This window comes from Haemorhous mexicanus, chromosome 2, assembly GCF_027477595.1.
Source record: "Haemorhous mexicanus isolate bHaeMex1 chromosome 2, bHaeMex1.pri, whole genome shotgun sequence".
In the NCBI taxonomy this organism is placed as follows: Eukaryota; Metazoa; Chordata; class Aves; order Passeriformes; family Fringillidae; genus Haemorhous; species Haemorhous mexicanus.
The window spans coordinates 83529461-83550469 of NC_082342.1; the positions used below are offsets into that span (position 1 = coordinate 83529461).

A 21009-nucleotide genomic window follows, 5' to 3' on the forward strand; every position below is an offset into this window, starting at 1 on the left:
ACATGTGTGCACTTCTGTTGCTGTTCAGTTCTCCGAAATAGAAACCAGGCTTACTGAAATACAGGGAGTTGAGAAGCATCTGTAAGTTGGTGAGTTTGAGTCAGTTGATACTGGATTTGGCTGCAGCAGTAAAGCCTGTGGGACTCCAGGTGAATCACATTTCCTGGAAACTGAGGTGTATGTTGAAAGTTAGTTTTGAGATTATTTATCTGAATGTAAAGGGGTATATGACACCAGCTAGGGACTTACAGTAGTAGGGGTGACATAGGCTGTAGTTTTAAGTCTACTGAAATTTAGATTTTTTTTGGCTGATGTGGCATGCTTGAATGTTCCAACTGGTGTGTGAGTAACTTGATGCCTTTTTACACACAGGGACAAGAGCAGTCTGTGAGTGTCCAGAAGTGTTTGCTGTTAGATCTGAATACCTTGATAGTCTTGAGAAAATTGTGTCCCAGAATTATTCCCCTGAATATAAGGGGAGTAGTCATCACTGATTTAATTCTCGGCTCCTACTGTCCATAAAAACTGCGTGACTGTTTTTGTAGCTGTGGACGGATCCCACTATGATAAAGCTTTAAAACCACTGGCAGTCACATAACAGGAGGAAAATTAGGAGCCTTTCCATACTGTTCTGGTGATGGATGCTAACTGGCCTGTGATGTTGGTACATTCCCCAACTCTTATATACCTGCTTTACCATCTATAAACTGGGACGTAATTATTATTTTCTGACAGGCTTTGCCACTAGTTTCTCTTGCTGTATAAATGGGAAGGGGTTAGTGAAGCAAAAACACTTGCAATGCTCATGGGAAATCTGGTTGCTGTGATATTTCTTAAGAGCAGTATATCCAGTATGAAGGGGAAGCACTTCCCTTTACTCTGTATACCTATTGCTGGTCATAGCAGGTATAGCTTTGTGGACTTGAAAGCAGGAATATAAGTGGCATCTTACAGAGACTTAAGACTTTTTAAAGGCGGTATATATTGTTCTTAAGTGCTTTGAAATGAGGACTTGTTATCAACTGTTTATGAGCAAACTTTGTATAAGTAAAAGAACTGATAGTAAAGGTGTTATTTTTGACAGCTAATTAATTGAGAGTTTTTGCTGATCAATTTTTTCTACCTGTCCTGTTGAGAATAAGGTACAGCTGCCTTGATACAGCTATGATCTGTAGATTGCTTGCTGCAGACATGTCTGGTTTTGCCCTTTGTGTTGAAGTCAGCAGAAATGTGTGAATGTAGCTACTATCGTATAACCATACCAACACTGGCTCTTTAATGGCTGGGGTTCACTGGCAACATCTTGGATCAGTCGACTGCAAAACTGAGTGAGGCCTAAAGCTAAAGGAGTTGATCAATTGAGTGAGACTCAGCTCCATTTGTGAGCAAACTTGCATTCATCTCATCAAAAATATAGTGCTTGACTTAGTCGCCATATGCTGGCAAGTAAAGGCTGTTGATTGAGATGGGAGATAGCATAAAATGAATAGAAGGAAATACAACAGGCAGGCAGAATAATGACAGCACCTGAAGTAGAAAGGGGAAAAGAGGGAAGTGATTTAAGTCTAGCTTTTAAGAGTGATTTTTACAACAGATTCAGTTACTTTAGGCAATTATTAATTATAGTTGTTGTAGAGATTTCAAGATTGAAGTTCTTTTCTGCCATATTTCATCTGATGGTCTTAATGAATATGAAAATGCATTAAAATGTATTTGGTACCCCAAATTAATGCTATGATTGGAATTGTCTATGTTATGCCTAAATAGCAGTAGTTGAAGCAGAGTCCTAAAATAAAGTAGGACTTCTTCCCACCCCCAAAAAAACCCCTCAACATTTTTTCTTATACATATTTTCTGAATGCTGCTTTGTGTGGAGACACAAAGGGAGTATTTTGAAGAAACAGAAGAAAATATTGACCGAGTCAAAGATCTGTATTGAAGAATGGATTAAATAAATGTTTGTGAGTCTTAAGAAGCAAACAACAAAAATATTTTTCTTTTCAGAGACATTCCATCTTATTTTGATCATCAACAATAAAACTGAAAACAACAATGAAGCTATTGAATCTGGAATGCCAATTGCTGTCCAAGAAAAATGGCAGTATAACTAAATAATGCAAATGTCTTTGGAAAAAGAAAAAGTATTTTAATTATCTGGAATGTTAAAATTCCAAACATGTTCCCAGCTCAAAGGTAATCTTTTAAAACTTAAATTCCAAAACAGGAAAATAAGTTCTGTCGTCCAAATATGAATGTGTGATGAGTAACTTTCTATTAAAACTTAGGGAATTTTAATAGAAACTTCAAGTCTTAATAGAAATTGAATTGCTTCAATTTAACACTGCAGGATAGACACTGAGATGTTTCATACATTCTCAAAATACTGTTATTAAGCTTGACATGCTGGAGAGTATCATGTGTTTGGTAGAATCAAGATTGAATCCCAAAGGTACATCCTTAAACTGTATAATCAGATTCCCATTTCAATGTCACTTTTGTCCTTCAAAGAATAGGTGCTTGTTTCAGTGATGATTTGTCATTAAAATTATGTCAAAACGTCTTAAAATGTTGTTGAAACTCTAAACAAACTCACAGCACACACAGGACTAATTATGGATGCCATCTGTTTATTTTTACAAAGCTTTTTTTCTTAAAGACCAAAGCATCTACTTGTTCTGGTAAGCCATAATGTTGTTATAATGACTGAATGTTTTCCTTAATACTGTATACTTGAAGGAAGAAAGACAAGTGGTTTGGTCAGTGACCTTTTCCTGTGTCAGAAAAGGTACATAGTATGACATCTCATGATAAACAGTTGCAAAGTGCGTTTTCTTGAAGTATTTTTCCGCTTGGAGCACAAACATTTTATAACAAAGATGGCAGGTCTGTCATGGTTTCTATATGGAAGGTGGTTTAGCTGTTTCTGTGGGAAGAACCTCCTTTTAGCATGCCTACCTTTTACTTGATCGATGTGATGACGATCAGAGGAATCACCTTGGTTGCTTTTTACTGTCTTATGCCTAGTTAAAGGCTTTTTAAAGTTAATCAACGTGCTCGTTTCTCTGCCCATTTGAAGGCATAAGTGTGTCTGCACGTGCATGTGCGCGCCCATGTGTGCATGCTCGTTCGCACATCCCGCGTGAGCGCGAGCGACGGCAATTCCCAGGGCAGCGCCTTCCAAAGCCGTTAGCGGCAATTTGCTGAGCGCGCAGAGCCGCTCTGCTGGTCCAGCCCAGCTATTGTGCATGCTAAGCACTAAACAGATAAGTCTGGAGGGGGGGAAAAAAAAATTGAAGGATCCATCTGCTCATTTCTGCTACACTGAGCTGATGCAAGATTACGCTAATCTGGTTGCTTGTCAGGACAGGTTAGTGAAAGAAGGCGAATGGGTGAGATATAGGCTGCGCCGGTTCTGTGGAAAATTGGTAGCGGCTCCTGTACGTGCCATGTTAAGTGTAGCAGAATGGGTTGATTATCAGCTACTTGGAGATTTCAGTTAAAATATAGTTATGGCCACAGTGTGAGTCTCTTCAAAATAGAATTGAATGGGATAAGCTTCCAAACAAAGAAAAATTAACTCATTGTCACCGGATGCATTTGAATTTGTAAAATAAGTGGGAAAAAAAAAAAACCCTAACCAAAGAAATAACTCCTACAAATCCCCAAATCCTCCCAGGTCACCTCTCTAGTTTTCCTTTTGTATGCTGCTCCGAGTTATTGTAATCTGCTAATTATTTTTTTGTGTTCTCCATGCAAAGACAGCAGTTCCTGGAGTTTAGGCAGGGTTTTTTATGTGGAAAAAGACCAAAATAGAAACATAGTCTTTCTCTGTTCTTTTGCAGGTGAAATTTTTTATTTATCTGTGTTTGTTTACAGAGAGGTTTTTTTTTTTTTTATTGGTTGCTTTTTGTTACCTACTGACTGACAGTTCTTGACCTTGCAGGTTGAACATCCCGTCACAGAATGCATTACCGGCCTGGACTTAGTCCAAGAAATGATCCGTGTTGCTAAGGGTTACCCTCTCAGGCACAAACAGGCTGATATTCCCATCAACGGCTGGGCGGTTGAATGTCGAGTTTATGCTGAGGTAAATGAGTGGTAATGGGAAGGAGGGGGTAGGTGGTTGAATTGTGGCGTAATAATACCCAGGTGTGGGTAGATGCCAAGGTGAAATCAAGGAATATCAGATGAAAGTCATGATTTAGAGCATGTAACATGAATGGTTAATGAGGTTTTGTATATTGTCAAGTTCTTATTTTTTAATTAAAAATATGGTGTGTCTTTTAACATAGCTTTTTCCTGAAAGTTGAAAGTAAAGATGATAAAAGAGGAAGGTAAGCAAATATCATTAGAAATAAGCCTGCATGTTCAGTACATGCTTAATGATGCTAGAGTTATTTACCAGAGTTAACTAATCTAAGTTTCTGAAATGTGTAGTTGAAACTTGTTGACTTTAAAAGACAGTAGAAATTCAATGTCTTACAGAATTTTTTTTGTTTTAATAAAACTTTTGAAAAGGTCGTTGAAAAACCAAGTTACACATTTCCTGAAACCACAGTTTATAGGATAAACTTTGAAAGCACATTCCAAAACAATAACTATAATTATGGTGTGAGTCTCTATCTTACCTTAAAGAAGCTTATGAATATTTACATCCCATTTTCAAGCACCTTCAAGACATTTTGATTTAATGTCTTTTTGGTGTTGCTTTTGATACACGAAAATGAAAATTTAGGTAAAAAAAAAATTTTTTAATTGAATCACAGAGTGGTTTGGGTTGGAGGGGACCTTGAAGATCATCTAGTTCCAACCCTGCTGCCATGGGCAGGAACACCTTCCACTAGACCAGGTTGCTCAGAGCTCCATCGGAGCCTGGCCTTGAACATTTTCAGGGATGGGGTTGGAAAATAATGCCTATCTACCTTCATTTAGTTTCAGGAGCATTTTAGGTAATTCTTCATTTCAAAACTAATTCCACACCTCGACACATTTTTTCCCTTGCTAAACTGTTGGAAATTTTGTTACCTAGACCATCTTATTTTTTTCTTTTTTATCTCACGACATGCACATAAACTCCAAATTGCTCTACTGATACAAAGTTGTACAGACTATTTTGATAAAGAATAAATATTTGCCCTGTTACTGGCATGGAAATTATTCTCAGTTTTAGTAGGCTTTACACTGGAGTAACTGATGCTTAGGCTTTTTATTTTGTTCTTTTTAAATCCCCTCACATTTATAAGTAATGAATCCAACTACTTTGCCATGAATTAGGTTATTGTGTAGGCCATATATTTATTTGTTTTCCTATTAAGTTTGTATTAGTGTTGCATTATGTATATTAATGTAGGAGGTTTCCAGTGGCATAAAGATTGGTTTGACTTCTTAAGATAATTGAAATTCTAACTGCCCTTTTTATCTCTGAAAATTTTTTCTTATACTTTATTTTCAAGCCTGGACTCCTGAATACTTTCCCATCCTTCTTCCAAGTGTAGCTAATGAAGTGTCATCTTTGTATGTTTTATTTTGGTATATTGTAACTGGTGCAGAATACTTATTTCCTTTTCTTTTTAATTGATGCAAGAGAACTTACATACTTCCATTTCTTTATTTGGATTTGTGAGGGCAGATGGATGAAGAAATATTTTTTGACACAAGTAATTCTGGGCAAAAAACCAGAGTCATTCCAGTAGCAGTTTCTGTTATACTTAAAGCTTTTAAACATTATCTGCTCCACATCTGCAAAAGCTTAATGCTTTCTCATGTTGAATTTTTTTCCAGGACCCCTACAAATCTTTTGGCCTGCCATCCATTGGTAAACTGTCTCAGTATCAGGAACCATTGCATGTGCCAAGTGTAAGTAACTCTGTTCTGGTTTTTCATAGGTGCTTGAGTGTCTCTTATATAAAGACTATAAATACTCAGCAGCTTTGTAAATCAGGCCTTTTTTCCAGCTTTTTTGCCAGAGTGGGGACAGGACATGGCAGTACTGATTTGTGCAACTTGAAAAACTGCTGAAAAGTGAACAGTTCCAAACCGGGTTAAAAATGTTCAGATTGGGTATAACAGGAAACCAAAACATGTTGAAATTTGTTCTATAACTTTCAGCTTAAGTTTTTCAAATCCAGCTTTAGTAAGTGTATTTGTGGTCATTAAAAATGACAGTAGACTGTTGAGTCAGCTTTTTAAGCATAGAGAACTGGGGACACTGCTGAGAAACTGCCAGTGATTTTTGTTTAGCTTTGTAGACTTTAAAGAGGAGTTTCTTACAGTGGTGGTTATTACATGTTTCAGGATACAGCCTAACAGTATAGAATAGGTGTTTAGCAAACAGTGTTTTCTGCTGGGTGTAAAGAGCAAATACACTGCCTTTCTGTAAAATCAAGGTAGTCTTAAATTATAAGTGCACATATACATGAGTGACACTGTGTCAGTGCAATGATGAGACTGTACCATCTGTGAATAAAATTATTCAGTCTGATTGCTTGCACGGAAAATACTGAGAGATTACAGGAGGAATCTTAAATGTGGAGTTGTTATTGGATATATGATTTATTTCGCTTTTTAAATTGTTTTTGCCCGTGTACTTTCCAAAGGGACCTGACCCTTTCTGGTCTTTAAGGCTTCATGCTGTGTTCAAAGCCTGAAAGCAGAAAAAAACTGTGAAGATCTAAAAGGCATTATGTGCTCTTAAAGAGGAGATGAGGGAAAAAGGTATCACTGGATGTATCTAAACTTCTTTTTAATGAAACAAAGAGTGTATTTAATAAGAATTTATAATGAGTACTCCAGTGGTTGTTAGAAGTTTTCACCATGTTGTAATAGCTAACACGATGTCAAACATTTTGCCCTTGCAAGTTTTTGCAATTTGCAATTTTCCAAACGTGAGACCTGTTGAAAGTACAAGTGATAATGGACAAACTATACCCCCTACAGTCTTTGTCCCACCAAATCTTTCTTCAATTAATGCTGCAGCAGGAGTTTTATGTAATAACATTTGCGCTTGTGAGCCATCCATACAAAGAAAAAACAATTAAAATGCCTTAAATGTTCTGCTTACTGCTGTTATTTGCTTGTGTGAATGTTGCATGTCAGCTAAATGGACCACGGAATAGATAAAGTGATTGGGTGTAGGAGAGTGCACACTAAGCTTTGTCTATCATTATTGCTGGGAGCAATCAAATTGATGCCAGCAGGACAGTAGACGCGTTGACAGCTGTAATTATGTATCTCCATGGTGATCACTTTTGGCCTGTCATGGAGGCCCATGAGTCCCCTCCCTTGCAAGCATTTAATCAGATTGGGCTGTCACTTGTCAGGTAGATGGGGTGGGCTGGGAGTTGTGCTTAGGGGGAGAGGTGAATTGAAAATGAAGGGTGGGAGACGCCTGATTGCTTCACGTAGTCCATCGTGGTACCAAAGAAAGAGATTTTAATTACACTGGAGGCTTCAGAGCATTGGGTTGAGGAGCTCATATGGAGTCTCTAGGCTTTCTCTTCCTGTTTACTTCCACTGTCATATTAAAAAAAAAAAGAACTATTTTTATGTAGGTACTCATGATTTGGTGTCTTAATACATATATTTCTGCTAGCGTGAAACTAATTTCTCTCCTGAGAATGTCATGCTGCTAAGAACAAGATTAATGTGGCTAAAAAGGTACGGTGTTACAGGCCTGTTGTGCCGTGGTGTTTGTTTTCTGCATTTTAGGTTTTAGGATTGTCAACAATTTGCTTTAAGAAAAATTAGCAGACACTTGTAGCGTGTCACAGCAAGTTCAGCTTATGTGTATTGCCAAATGTATTGGCAATTCATTTCTTCTGTGTCTCAAGTTAGCTCTGATTGCCTACCATGCCTGTGTGTCAGCTGCCCATGCTGATGGAACTGGTGAGCATGGCTGTATGAGACCCATGTTTTGCTTAGCCATAGGGAAGAATATGATGGCTATTTTTGTGTCACGTAGTTTCTAATTTCCTTAGAACATGGTGCTCATAAATACCAAATTTTTTTTCATCTTTGATAATGAAGCTGAAGACAGGTGACTATAAACCAGCCTCTTATGTGTGATAGTGAGCTTTGATGTTTGATGCTCCTACACAACATATTCTGCTATATCTGGAGAGTTCCAGCATTGCTCTCTGTCTGTCAATGTGAGCAGTAGTCTGGTATTTTAATGACTCTTAACAGGAAAAGAAAATTCTCAGACTCAGGTATAGCAAAGAATTGAGAAATACTAGAATCTGTTGTGTTCCTAAGTGGAATTTGATGTATTAAGAGTTCATTGCAGGACTGGGATACAGATTGTGCTTCCCCCCTGCCCCCTCCCACTTAAGCATTTTGTATTCATTTTGCTGTTGTCCTAATGTAATAACACATGAGGATAATACAACAGCAATAAAGTGTTAGGGCTGTAATATGTATGAGCTCTAGGCTACAGCAGGACCTTTAACCCTAGCTTTTCCTAAATATCTTAAATACTGAGTAAAAGAAAGGAACTATATTAAACCGAAGTAAATGCTGGAGGTCTAATAAATATTGCTATTATTTATCAAGTTCAGCACATTATAGTGAGTAGCTGTTGAATTAGGGTTTCTTGTTCATCCAATATTCATTAAATTCTGTCACACCATATAGTTTATAAAATCACCTACTGTTAGCAGGCTCTGAAAATGTAAGCACCACAGGGAGAATTTAAGATAGTATAAATGTATTTCTTTTTTGCTGTCATTTTTTTGGTCATCTTGAGTTTATTTTATGAAAATTAACTTCCACAGAGGACTTCAGCTTTTTTTTTAAAGGAAGTTATGCAGTAGTTTAAGTAGTTTATATTCACTTTAGCCTTTTCAAGATATTGTGGCTAGGGAAAAACATGAATTTTGTAGTGGTCACGTACCTGTGTTGTATATGAACAGAAATGTAGAGCCGGGCAGAGCATACAGCTGGTAGCCTCAGAAGTCTTAGTTAACTTAAGGGTCTGACTAACCTGCCCATTGTGGACTTATTATGCACCTTTCATATGTTTTTTCTTTGTCAAAAGATGACATACATGTGTCAATACTTACCTATGCATATGTAAAGCACTCCTGAATGCTTGTGTGCAATCACTTAAGAGGTGCTGCTTCAGTGACAAAAGTCACAGTACAATTCAAGTATGTGTGGAGTATGTATGTCATACCTTATCTTATGTATGTATGTATTTATTATTAGAAAAAAAATGTCAATGGCAGGGGATTTCTCTGGAGCTGAGTAGGTAAATTAATTCTTTCTGACTTAAATGTGAGAACACGTGCATTGACTTTATACATGGACAGCCATTCTGTGAGAAAGCATGGTTTAGCAGCTGGAAGAAAGGAAGCTGGGAAATACAGTCCATGTTTTTTCTGTAATCATGACATGTCTGAACTACCTTCTTATCAGTAGGTAATGTTAAATGTACCTGATGTGAGTAGTGGGGAGCCCAGTTAAGCACAGATAAAGCACATTCAGATGAGAATCTATTAAAGTGGTACAGAAGCAATACTGCCTGCACATGTGAATAAGTATAGAAAAAAAAAAAAAAAGTAAATATAAACACATGAATACAAACATGTGAATAAGTTAATTTCTTCTTAAAATAAATATAATGTCTTAAGAACTAGTCAGACAATGTTTTTTACTGAAGAAGGTGAATACACCTGCTAGGGCATCTTTTTATGTCATTTGGATAATAAAGTCATCATCATGCCCTCATGTGGATTCTCCAGACAAGAGGTTCTACATGTGGTCCCTTGATAATTGCCTAAATTAAAATATTAAAGGCCGAACAGCCGTTGCGTTGACCTTTTTCTGCCTTGCTGCAGACAGATGAGCTGCTGTTTATTACAAAGGTTCCTTCCCACAGGTGAAGATTTAAGTGAGATTCCAGGACCCTCTTTCCCACCCCTTTACAATGCAGTATATCAGAGCCCTGCTGTTTCAACAGCTTTGATTAGAGCCCTCCATCCTTATGATCCCCAGAATGCGTTTATCACTTGAGTTATTTTGATTAGTTTAAAAAAAAAATATTTCGAATTCCAGTGCTCAAAACCAGCAATTTAGTAAATATTTATTCCCCAGAAATTGCTCATTTGAAAAGTTTTATATGGCTAACCTCATTGTTACAGTGATGAAATCAAACTGAGAGATGAAAACAAGAATCAGCAATATACAAACTAACTTGTTGGCTGGTTAACAGCAATCAGCCTCTTCAAAAGAAATTTTTGAACTCGTGTTATTTTTTTCCATGAATATTGCAGAATCAGAGCTTTAATTGGGGCTGTGTCCTTACAAAGCAAAGCCATGGAAAAAGCTGTGTAAACATTAAAGCCTCAGGGGAAGAGCAGCAACAGAAAAAAAAATGTTTAACAGTTGAGAGGGTGAGACAGAGAAGAAAAGTGTTACAGACATGAAAACCATAGGCTCAGTATTCCTATGGAGCTGATAAGCAGAGCTCCAAAGTTCCTGCTGAATACTCCCTACTTCCATTCCTGCTGAAGCCCTTGGAAGGGCTGTAGCAGAACATGAGGGATGTGATTACATATAGATGCAGAAAGGCTGTGATTATAAGGGTCATCCCTCATGCCAGGTGTCAGTCAGAAAAATAATTACAACTGTATTTTATTGCAGGGATTAAATCAGAATTGAATGTGTTTAGAGTTGAAGCGAGTGTAACACGGCTGAAATTGTTAGATCAGATTTACTGTGTTTACTGTGCCTTCTGGAGAACAAAAGAGAATTTTGACTATGAACTCAAGATTGCAGTCAAGTTTCTCATAAAGGAGAGACTAATTTGCAAGTGGGTTTTTTTGCTGGTGAAGAAAAAAAGCTTCCCTTCCCTCCTCCCAGGTTCTCTGAAAACAAGTAATTATTTGAGTCTTTCCAGAGGGAAAAATGTATGTGATAAGCTTTGTGGGGGTTATGGTTTAAGGCTAATGGGTGGATTTGATCCTCATTGAATTTTGAATTTGATCCTCGTTGAAATTTTTTTCCAGTAATATATAATTATTTTCACTTCTTATTTTTGAAGGTACGTGTTGACAGTGGTATACAACAAGGAAGTGACATTAGCATTTATTATGATCCCATGATCTCAAAAGTGAGTTGATCATTATTTCTCAATATTCTAAAGGTATGAAGTACTGATTTTCTACCTAGATCTTTTATGAGAAAGAGCATATTAAAGGATTGGTGAATCAGTATTTTAAAGGTGCCAGGCATAACATGTCTCAAGGGAATACAAAAGAAGTGAAGGAAGATGTGCAGTAGAGGAAACTTAGTGTCACTTCTAAATAAAATTCTTTTTACCTTTTGACACTGTAGTTGTCTTGCAGTTTCTAATTATTAAGAAGATTGTGATTTCAACACCAGCCTTTATTGTCTGACTTAGATACTGCCAATGTATCTTTTTTAATATAGTCCTGCTTGGATGTAAGTGTCAGTAATCCTGGCTTCCAAAAAGAAGCATTGAAAGAAATGCTTGATAGTGTCTTTAAGCATTAGTTCTTATTCACTGGGAATATATTGGTAACATTAAAATATGACATGATAGAGTTCAGTCCTCTAAAAAATAGGAGTTTGTTGAGCATTAGGAATCTGGTGAGTCAGCTTGGATAGTGAACCTCTCATCTGATTTTCTGAGAGCTTGTTTAGATGCTTTAAGTTTTAGGAAGGAAAAAGTGATTGGCCTTCTTTCATTGAGTAGGATAAGAGATTTTAGCTTTTTCTTGATGTTTCAGGGAGCCTTTATAGCATAAGTACAGTAATGGTCAAGAAATGTTTTTTATGACTGCAGAAATTCTACAAACCTATTTAATTTTTAAATGCTATTCAAATTCTAGAAACAAACATCTAATTTCTAGTTAATATAAATACCTTTTTTTTTTTCTTTAGCTGATTACCTATGGCTCTAATAGAGCTGAAGCACTGAAAAGAATGGAAGAGGCTTTGGACAACTACGTAATTCGAGGTAACTAGAGAAATTTGGATTCCTAGTGTGATAGGCTGTCATCTCTTTCAAGAAAACAGCTTGAAAATGTAGTAATTAGCAAATTGAATAAAGTTCCCACTTCTTAAGTGCAAATTAAAAAAGGAAAAGCTTGTGTTAATTAAGCTGAGAAGATACATCAACTCTAAAGAGACTTTTTTCTCCATTTTTCTCTTGAATATTGTAGGATAAATATTTAAATAACTTTCTTAAAACTCATAGTTCTCACTGAATGGTAGCATGTAATTGATTTATTATGTTGTAGAGGGGGGAAAAGGCAGTTGTACTGTAAGAAATTTAAAGTAATTGCCATTTTTTAGGAATTTTATACATTGATTGCAATTAAATATTATCACAGTGGTTGATTGTGTATATCTATGTATTTCTCTAATTTTCAAGGTCATTGTTTAGGTTTGGGCAGATACAGATGTAGGCTGTTGGTCACCATGTGTTTCAGCTCTTGCTCACTGATGGTAAAGGAGATGCAGCCATTCTTCCAGGCTTTCCAGACAGCAGGGTTAAATCAGCCCTGACCACTTTTATCTTTTTAAGTTTTGGTGAGGGAAGCCATATTTTGTGTGGGAGAAATCTTTAGGTCTTCCTCTGTGTCTTATGGAAAATAGGAAGGACAACTCAGATAAGAGAGGTAAAATTTCTGTGAAGTTTCTGTAAAAGTTGGTTTGGCTTTAACGCTGGTCTGCTGAATGGTACATACAGTTTGTCCTGTCAAACTCAAAAGATTTATCTGTCTAGGGGAAAATGAACATCCCTCTACCACAGTGTAGTTAGATCCATGTTAGGATTAACCATTGTAAATGAACTGCTAACTCTAACATAGATTTATATTGGTGCAACTTGAGCCATTAGACTATTGCAGTACAATGTGCTGATGTAAACCCCTGCTGTAAAGCAGCTGAGTAAATTTATATGAGAGAGAAATTTATACTGCTGTAGTTAGATTGATGTGGGGTGGGATTTGTTGGTGTTATTATTAATGGAGACAGGCTCTGGGTTCACACTCTGTTGTATTGATAGCAAGTGATGCTAAAAGTATTTCATTTGATGAGAATATTGCAAATGTGTGTGGAGCATTGTCTTTTATTGTGTGCTATAATATGGGATGGAAACTGGTTGTTTGTGCTTAGGTGTTTTACACAGATGTACCTAATAACAGCTCCACAAATATTATAAATATTTGTGAAGTATATGAGACCTTACATCTGAGAAGTACTAATTTCTATTCGTGAGGTTTTTACAGTCTTTTTATTAGTATGCATGTATTCATCATATCTAATGTCTCTGTAGTATTTCTATCTGAGAAAGCTTTTAGTCTGTTAAGAACATTTAAAGAGGTAATTAGTGAACTGTAGGGGGATTTTTTTTTTTCTAAAGTACTGCAAACCACAAAATGTAATGTACTACAGGTTTCAAAAGTAGATGAATTTTCAGAACACACTTTTAGTTGCAGTGGCCGGTGATTTCCATTTGAAAACCACTGAGATTTTTGTGTAGTTTTACACAGCTGGTAGTTTCTTCTCAGTGTTTATTTAAAATGGAACATTTCTGGATAATAAAGTATCTCTTCTCTTGCCTAGTGTGAATGATTCTTGGTAGGGTAGTTAGTAGAAACTTTTTTTTTTTTTTTACCCTAAAATGATGGTGTATATTTTTGCTTTCCAAAGTTGGGTTTCTATGTAACAAAATATTAAACTACCTCGATCTTTTGTAAAATGCCTCACATTTTAAGTCTTTTCCAACTTGAGTTTTTGTTAGTAGTGAAAGATACAAAATAATTTTTTTTTACCTGGTGTTGACTGCCAGTCTTCCTGAACAGTATGCTTCAGATCCCTATTTCTCAGCACAGCCGCCTTGTCCCTCTGAAATCCTGGGAAGCAGCATTTATGTTTGCATGGTGTTTTAGAGATACTGTGTTTTTCCCTGTAAGTAATGAACTCTTCTAGAGTATTTTAGATAAGCAATACCAGCTGAAGTCAGTGTCAGTTGTAGTGATGAGGTGCACTGGGAGAATTTCAGATTTGAAATCCCAAGGATTGCAGTTTCTGTAAACAAGGATGCTCGTTCACTCACATGAGGTGGGAATGGGATGTAGGGTGGCTGAGTAACAGGTCAAGGACGATCTAATGCATAGCTTGGGGACTGCTAATGGAGGATGGAGTCTTCTCAATCACTTCTGTGTCACCAGTTCAAAGCAGACAAAAGTTGGTAAGGAATTTTAGTCACTACTATTTTGATGGTTGCTTGCTGACCTGTGTGAAATCAGTGCTTTTTATCCAGTTCCTAGAAGACAAATGTCTTCTTGAAGCAAATGCCTCTATACAATGTCATTCATGGCAGTCCCAGCAGAGAATCCAAGACTGAAGTAGCACAGTGACCCTTCAGGAGGTGACTTATCTGGGCTGGGTTGAAGCATGTTGGCAGTGTGAAGGTCAAGGACTTACTCTGCTGCTCCTTGTCTATTGGCTCTGTAAAAAACATTCAGTTTCTTTGCTGTGGTTTCAGGGTATTCATAAGTTACCCCATTCCTTTTTTGCTCTGTTCTGTCTACAGGGAACAAGTCCCCAGACAAGTCTTTACTGACTTGTTTTCTTGGACTGGATACTACCTGGCCTTGAATTCATGGTTTAGCTGCCCTTCCCAGTTGAATCTTCCTGACAAGATCATGAAGGAAATTAAAATAATTAAATATTAAAAGTAGTCTAATACTTGCAATGAAAGCAGACTTAAGCAAAATTTGAGTAAATAATATCTCAAGCAACCAAGGCTGTATCATATAGTGCCTGTAATAGCAGTATCTTCATTAAAAATAGAGAATTAAGCAAATAGGGATATCTGCAACAATGCTGTGCTCTGAAAATGCCTGATGCATTAATATTTTATTACAATTTGGGCTGATGACAACTTGTACACAGTGAAGAGAAAAATTCTGCAGTCTGTTCATTGGTGGATGCTAAGAGTATGACTAACTCAAGATTGAGTCAAAATGGGGTCAATGTGGTCGTGGGAATGTAATCTCAATCTTTTTTCCTGTGTAATATCTCCATTGTTGCTAACGGGAGCAGATGAAAGTCTAGGATAGTGTTTCTTTAAGTTGTGGATTAGATTAAATGATCTCTTGAGGTTCTTTACAGTCTAAATTATTCTGACACGAACTGACTTCTCCACTGAGAGCTGATCTGAATTCAAAATCTCAGCTGAGACTCCAGAATGACAAAGGGTCTAATTAGGTAACATTTTTATCTCTGAGTCTTGCAGTATAATTCTGGGGTGATTAAAGTTGAGGATCCAACTCAGATTTCTCTCAAGAAGAGACATTTCTTGTTTTGTGCAGTGATTACTGGAAGATTTGTGAATAGTGAAAAGTTCAGGATTCCAGTCAAGCAGAGAGGCACTGCTGCTCATTGGGATGAGGCATGATTTTTTTCCATTGAGCATGCACTGTTGTTAGTAGCTCATTTCTGTCTCTTACTTTTTTCAGAAACCTTTTTGTTTTGTTTATTTTGGGAGGGTTTAATTTGAACAGCAGAAATAGGGTATTGAAAGTATGCCTTTCAGTGTATATCCTATGTGTGTAAACATGGTGTGGTGTGCTTTCCTTCTTGGTTTTTCTAAAGTTTTAATATGTTTTTGTCATTTCTGGTGCTGGGGACAATCTGTTCATGTGAAGGTTTGTATAAATCCCTGTATGATGTTTTGGAAAGTTTGTGTATGAAAGTTATTTTTATCTATTTAAATAAAATAAATGGTTATATTTATGCATCAAGTAGACCACATTATCAAGTCACAAGAGGGTCTGATTGGACAGACAGCTCATATCCTTGAGTGCAGATTATAGGAATCTTTCCTTTGACCTCTGTTTGCTTTTTATCTTCCCTGAGCATTCAAAAGTAAAGCAATAACATGAAGTTTAAGTCTTGGTATAAAGTCAACCCTTCTCTGTGGAGATCCTGCTTGCTGTGTGCAGAGAGGAATGCATTAGACCATTAGGGAGAAAGAAGAGTTGAAGGAGCCTCTGAAGAAAAGCGTAAGCAGCAGATAGAGCAAGAGGGAGTAGAAATGAGGAGAGAGAATAAGGGAACCACCAGCTGGGGGTGGGGGAATTTTCCAGCATGAGGTGAAAGAGCAAGCATAAAATAGAAACCAGCAAAGTGTTAAATGTTTGAGGGGAAGAAAAATTTAGAAGTTAATTCTGAGTGGAGATCTGCCAGAATAGTGGCAGCAGAAACTGTTGTATTGAGCTTTTGTAACTGTAAACACACTAATTAAGGGGGGAAAAGGAGAGCTGTACTTAGTGTTGTGAGAAGGCCTTGGCTTTCCACAAATCACAGAATGAATAAGACTGGATGGGGTCACAGTGGATTATGTGGTCCAACCTCTCTGCTCAAGCAGGGTCATCCTAGAGCACCAGAAAAACCACCCAACTTCAACGGTAGTATTTTATCATGTATGTCAAATAAATTAATTTCAGGTACAAAGCTTTCCACAGTAAGCTTTCATTTAGATCCAAACATCATGAATTACTGAATTATTTTGTTTTTACTTTGAAGATACTTCTCTATGTCAGTATACGTGTAAGTTTTAGACTTACCTGTGTTCTGAGCCCCTGCAAATGCTCTCAGTGGTATTGTGAGCAAAACAATCTTTGTGTGTAAAAAACCTATTTGCCTGCAAAAACAGTGTATAGTGTCTGCTCTTAAATGAAATGAAGTTTTGTTTTTCTGGTTGTGCTTTTAAAATGTGCTTCAACAGGTCATACAACTTCTACATAGCAGCGGTAACAGGCGGGTACTTCTGCAAGAGTATTTGTGTTCTCACCCTTTGCAGATTCCCCAGTGTATTGATGTGGAAACCAAAACTGGAGAAGAGAAGGAAACAAGCTTAGTTCAAAATCACTAGAAGGAATAATTTCAGAATGCTTAGTAGCATCTGCTTGGAGCTCAGATGCTGCTCCTGGTCTCTCCTTTTCTTAAGCCAGTCACGAGGGAGGGAGTGGGACTGGGAGCTTGTTGGCGAAATGATGTGGGATGTGGTTTAGATTACCAGTGTCCTGTGGAGAAGGAAGAGGGAAGGGCAATTGAAGTACAGGCTGATCAGGTAAAAAAGGAAGGCAATGTTATTGGTGCAGAAGGGGAAATTAAAAAAAAGATCCCTTTTTTTTTTCCAGATAAGTTTTTTGTTTGTATGTTTTTTCCCCTCTCCCTTTTATTAAGGAGAAAGAACTAGGGCAGTGAAAAACAAGAAATGAATGTTATTTCCCTAGATGCAAAGTTGTCCTAGTGCTGTATTCCCCATCTTCAAAGTAAAAGGATATCTGAGGAGAGGATAGTGGTAGAATGGACATTTATTTAATTTCACTTTTCTTGACAAAGCCTGCTTAGCTTCTACTTGCAATTATTCTACTGATTCACACATTCATTTGTGTTTGCTAACACTGTAAATAATAACACTGTCCTCTTTAACTCTTACTAAGAAGTTCAGAACCACATGCAGTTACAAAAGTCTGAGTTTGAATGTATGATTTTACAGTACAATATTGCCATAGATTATCTCCTTTTACCTGCCTTCTTCTCCTCCTTTATCCTGGTGTGTGAGTTCAGCGAGCTCCAGACTTTTGCATCTGAAAGAATTATTGTTTTTAATTGGAATACATGTTCAGCTCTGAGGCTCAGTAGTGCACTGATCCCATTGAGAATTTTATGTGGATGTTTGTATATTAAAATTAAAAGATAAAACCCCCTTTTTTCCTTGCTTTTGGGATGGGGCTTTGTACATGGATAGCCAGCTCTGAAGTGAGTTGTAGCAAAACACGAGCTTTGAAAGACAGTTAAACAGTTGAATGTTGAGGGTTTTAGGGAATATTATGAAAACTTTTGGTATTAGGAGCATGGAGGCTTGCTGGGTGGTAATTATGGACTTGGAAAGTTCATGTGTTGAAAGTGGTGTTTTCATAGTCTGTGCAAATCCGATAATGTTCTTGTTTTAAGTGAACAGTAGTGTAATCAGTGTTTCATAATGCTCAGTGCAGAGCTTAGTTAATATTTTTTTAATATTTCCTTTAGAGAAATAACTGATATACCTCAAGCTTCATCACGTTTATTCTTATTCAGCATTTAAATTGTTGAGTGATAGTTTATCTTTGTTGGCTTGCTAAAAAGAGAAACCTCTAGTCCTGTGCTCCACATGTTGGTTTTGCGGTCAGTAAGTGTGCAGATAAAGTTCTTTCTGTTCCATTTAGCACCATTTGAAATGATCAGCAAGTTAAGTCTATTCAACTGCTTATCTACAGAGGGGCATGTAGGACTCCAATTAAGTTTACATGGATAAATGCAGATTTGTGTTTGCAGGCATCAAGATGACAGAAGCTTAATACTGTAAAAAGACTAATCAACACTGAATATGTTTAGTGTCAGTAAATATTTATAGTGAAAACATTGCCTATGATTTTGTGCCTTGGCATTCCGAGTTCTGATTTTTAGTGAGTAAAAATGTGGTGTGATATAGCCTCTTCATAAACCTGTTATAAAATTGTTTTTCTATAAAATGCATTTTATTGTTGTCTTTGGGTTTTCTTTTGAGGACGGGTTTGGAATTGGGCTACAGTGTGTAGCTAAGTTAATGAAAAGTTGGGTGTACTTAGCAGAGTTTTTAAGGCAAAGAATGAGGAAGGGAAGGAAGCAAGATAAAGACAGGCAGTATGGGAAGTAATTTCTGCTGATTATAATTTAATTTTTTTTTTTAATGAGGCCTTCTTCAAGCGGGGGTTGCTAATAAGCTCTGGTGAACAGTGTGATTATTTAGTGTGTTCCTGTATTCATTAGGCAATAATGACAATTTAACTGGAAAAATTAATGAAACCTCAGCAATTTGTGTTCTATATAAAGCATATGAATGTGTAGTTTTAAAAAATTTCATTAGCTCTCCATAATTTAAATGCTAGTCTGCTTTCTTTTACAAATGTGTTCTGGAAAATATTGTGTAAAAATTGAAACCCGAGAAGCTACTGATGTAATATTGTATGAAAACTACAGCCAAGCAAAATGAAAAAACAAAGGTACAAAACCAGTGATTATTATAGTTTATTATATTTTGACTTAGAGGAAAGAAGAACATAACTGTAACTGCAGTTCTGTGTCAGCCTTAACAATGTAAAATCATGAAGCTGAAGTGAAATTTTGTTTTCTGGAGGAGAAATGAATTGATATAGTTTAGGATTTTGTTTGTTTGTTGAAAATGTCATGGCTTGTCAGGCTAACAAATGTGATTTTGTTCCTGGCAGTCTACAGATCTGCTCAAGAAAAAGAAAAATTCTATGAAAACCACTGCAATATAAATACAATATACTTCAGTTTAGTGTCTAACTTTGCATGAAATAAGCACTGCCTGTTAGCCTCTGTTTGATCCTGTGAGAGTGTGAGGCTAATGTCTGGCCAGTGTTTTGGAAGCAGCAGGTAGTCAGGAGCAAGCTGCTCTAGGGGTCCATATTTCTGTAGCCTAGTAGTTACTCACACACAGATGGAGACCTTATGAACTTTGACAGAGGTCACACTAAATTGCAAATCTAAAACTTGTAGACTTCTGAAGGATTACACTGGTAATTTTTTTTTTTTTTAAAGCCATATGATTTGGTACATCACTAAAAGTATCAGCTCAGTCTTGAGAAGCAGATCAACCATGCAGTCATTGCTCACATAATGATCATGGGGACTGATAGTCTTTCATGATACTTTAAGGGGAAACTTGTTTATTAAGCTTTTAATTCATGTATGTAAAATGCATTTTATGTTGCTTCCCAAACACTTAGGCTTCTCTGCTCTTTTGAACTTATTAAATGAATTTTGGAGCTTAAAACATTGCAGAAGTTTCATTTTTTTCAGATGCACATGAATTAGAAATAATTGAGAATACTCATAGTATTTTTTTCATTTTAGGTCTTTCGGGGCAGTCAGTTGAGACACCAAGCTCTGTCATCTGTCATCACCAGGGATCTTATAGCAGTTTAGAAAAGAAAAATGTGAGATGATCTGGTTACCACACTGTAGCATGTTTAAATCCTGGATTCAAAGTTGGGCAACATTGAAGGACTCATCCTTGTCTTGATTTTGTAATAGATGAAGTCTCTGGGATATTTCAACTTACTATTCAGATTAGAAATTTTGGGGGGAATTTGTAGCAGCCAAAGACAGACATTATTTGTTTCTAAGTTATGGTCATTTATTATAAGATTTTGAATTCTTTTGCTTAGTGGAGATGCAGCGTGACTTTCATTCAGTGTTTATGGAGTCGGGGTCTGTGAACGATTATTTAGGTTGCAAGCAGCAAGGATCTTCTTTTAATCAAATGGACAAATTTCTATCATGTCATCATTGAACTGCTTGTGTCATGTGCTATTTAATGGCTCATGAACAAGTCTTTAAAGCTGTGACTTCATGATTCAATGAGGCCGAGTCTGGCTCGGTGTGTTTAAAGTGGTTTCAGTGATGGCCACACAGAGAGCTTGAAAATTCACACCAGCAGCAGACTAGTAGGGGAAGAAAGCTTTGAAAGTGTTTGAACTGGTCTGCATATAAAATAACAAGGATGTTGTTCATGCTTCTAAACTGGAAAAACACAAAAGGAAAAGGAGTGTAAAAGAATCTCCTGTAGCCTCAGCAATTTGCATGCTCTGTAATGCTAGTGTCTGTGCTTTGGGAGATCTCAGCAAGGGAAAAAATCCAAATAACCTAATTTACAGCTGAAATACCCCAGTTTGCAATTAATTCTTTTTCAATATTATTTTAAACTAGAGCTGGTAGAAAAAAACCCTGCAAATTATTGAGTCATGTTTTCTCTAATTGTGATCATATCATCACAATCTTGATAACTTGTGAGTAAACATATGTGAAGTACAGAATTTTGTGCTTTCCAAGAGATGTGGATGCACAGACAAACTTTTGCCATGAACTATTTTGTGATGTGCTCCTCATTTTATATTTAATGGTGTGCAGCTAGAGCCA

The 21009-nt window shown here is 36.8% G+C and overlaps 1 protein-coding gene across 2 annotated transcripts in view; it reads left to right on the forward strand.

Annotated features, from left to right (window-relative positions):
• PCCA (propionyl-CoA carboxylase subunit alpha) overlaps positions 1-21009 on the forward strand; it is a 272824-nt gene that overhangs the window by 112597 nt on the left and 139218 nt on the right. For both annotated transcript variants that reach the window (XM_059839289.1, XM_059839290.1), the window contains 4 exons: positions 3944-4087; positions 5782-5856; positions 11042-11110; positions 11905-11980. In XM_059839289.1, the coding sequence (XP_059695272.1) occupies positions 3944-4087; positions 5782-5856; positions 11042-11110; positions 11905-11980 (364 nt within the window). The remainder of the gene's footprint in view (positions 1-3943; positions 4088-5781; positions 5857-11041; positions 11111-11904; positions 11981-21009) is intronic.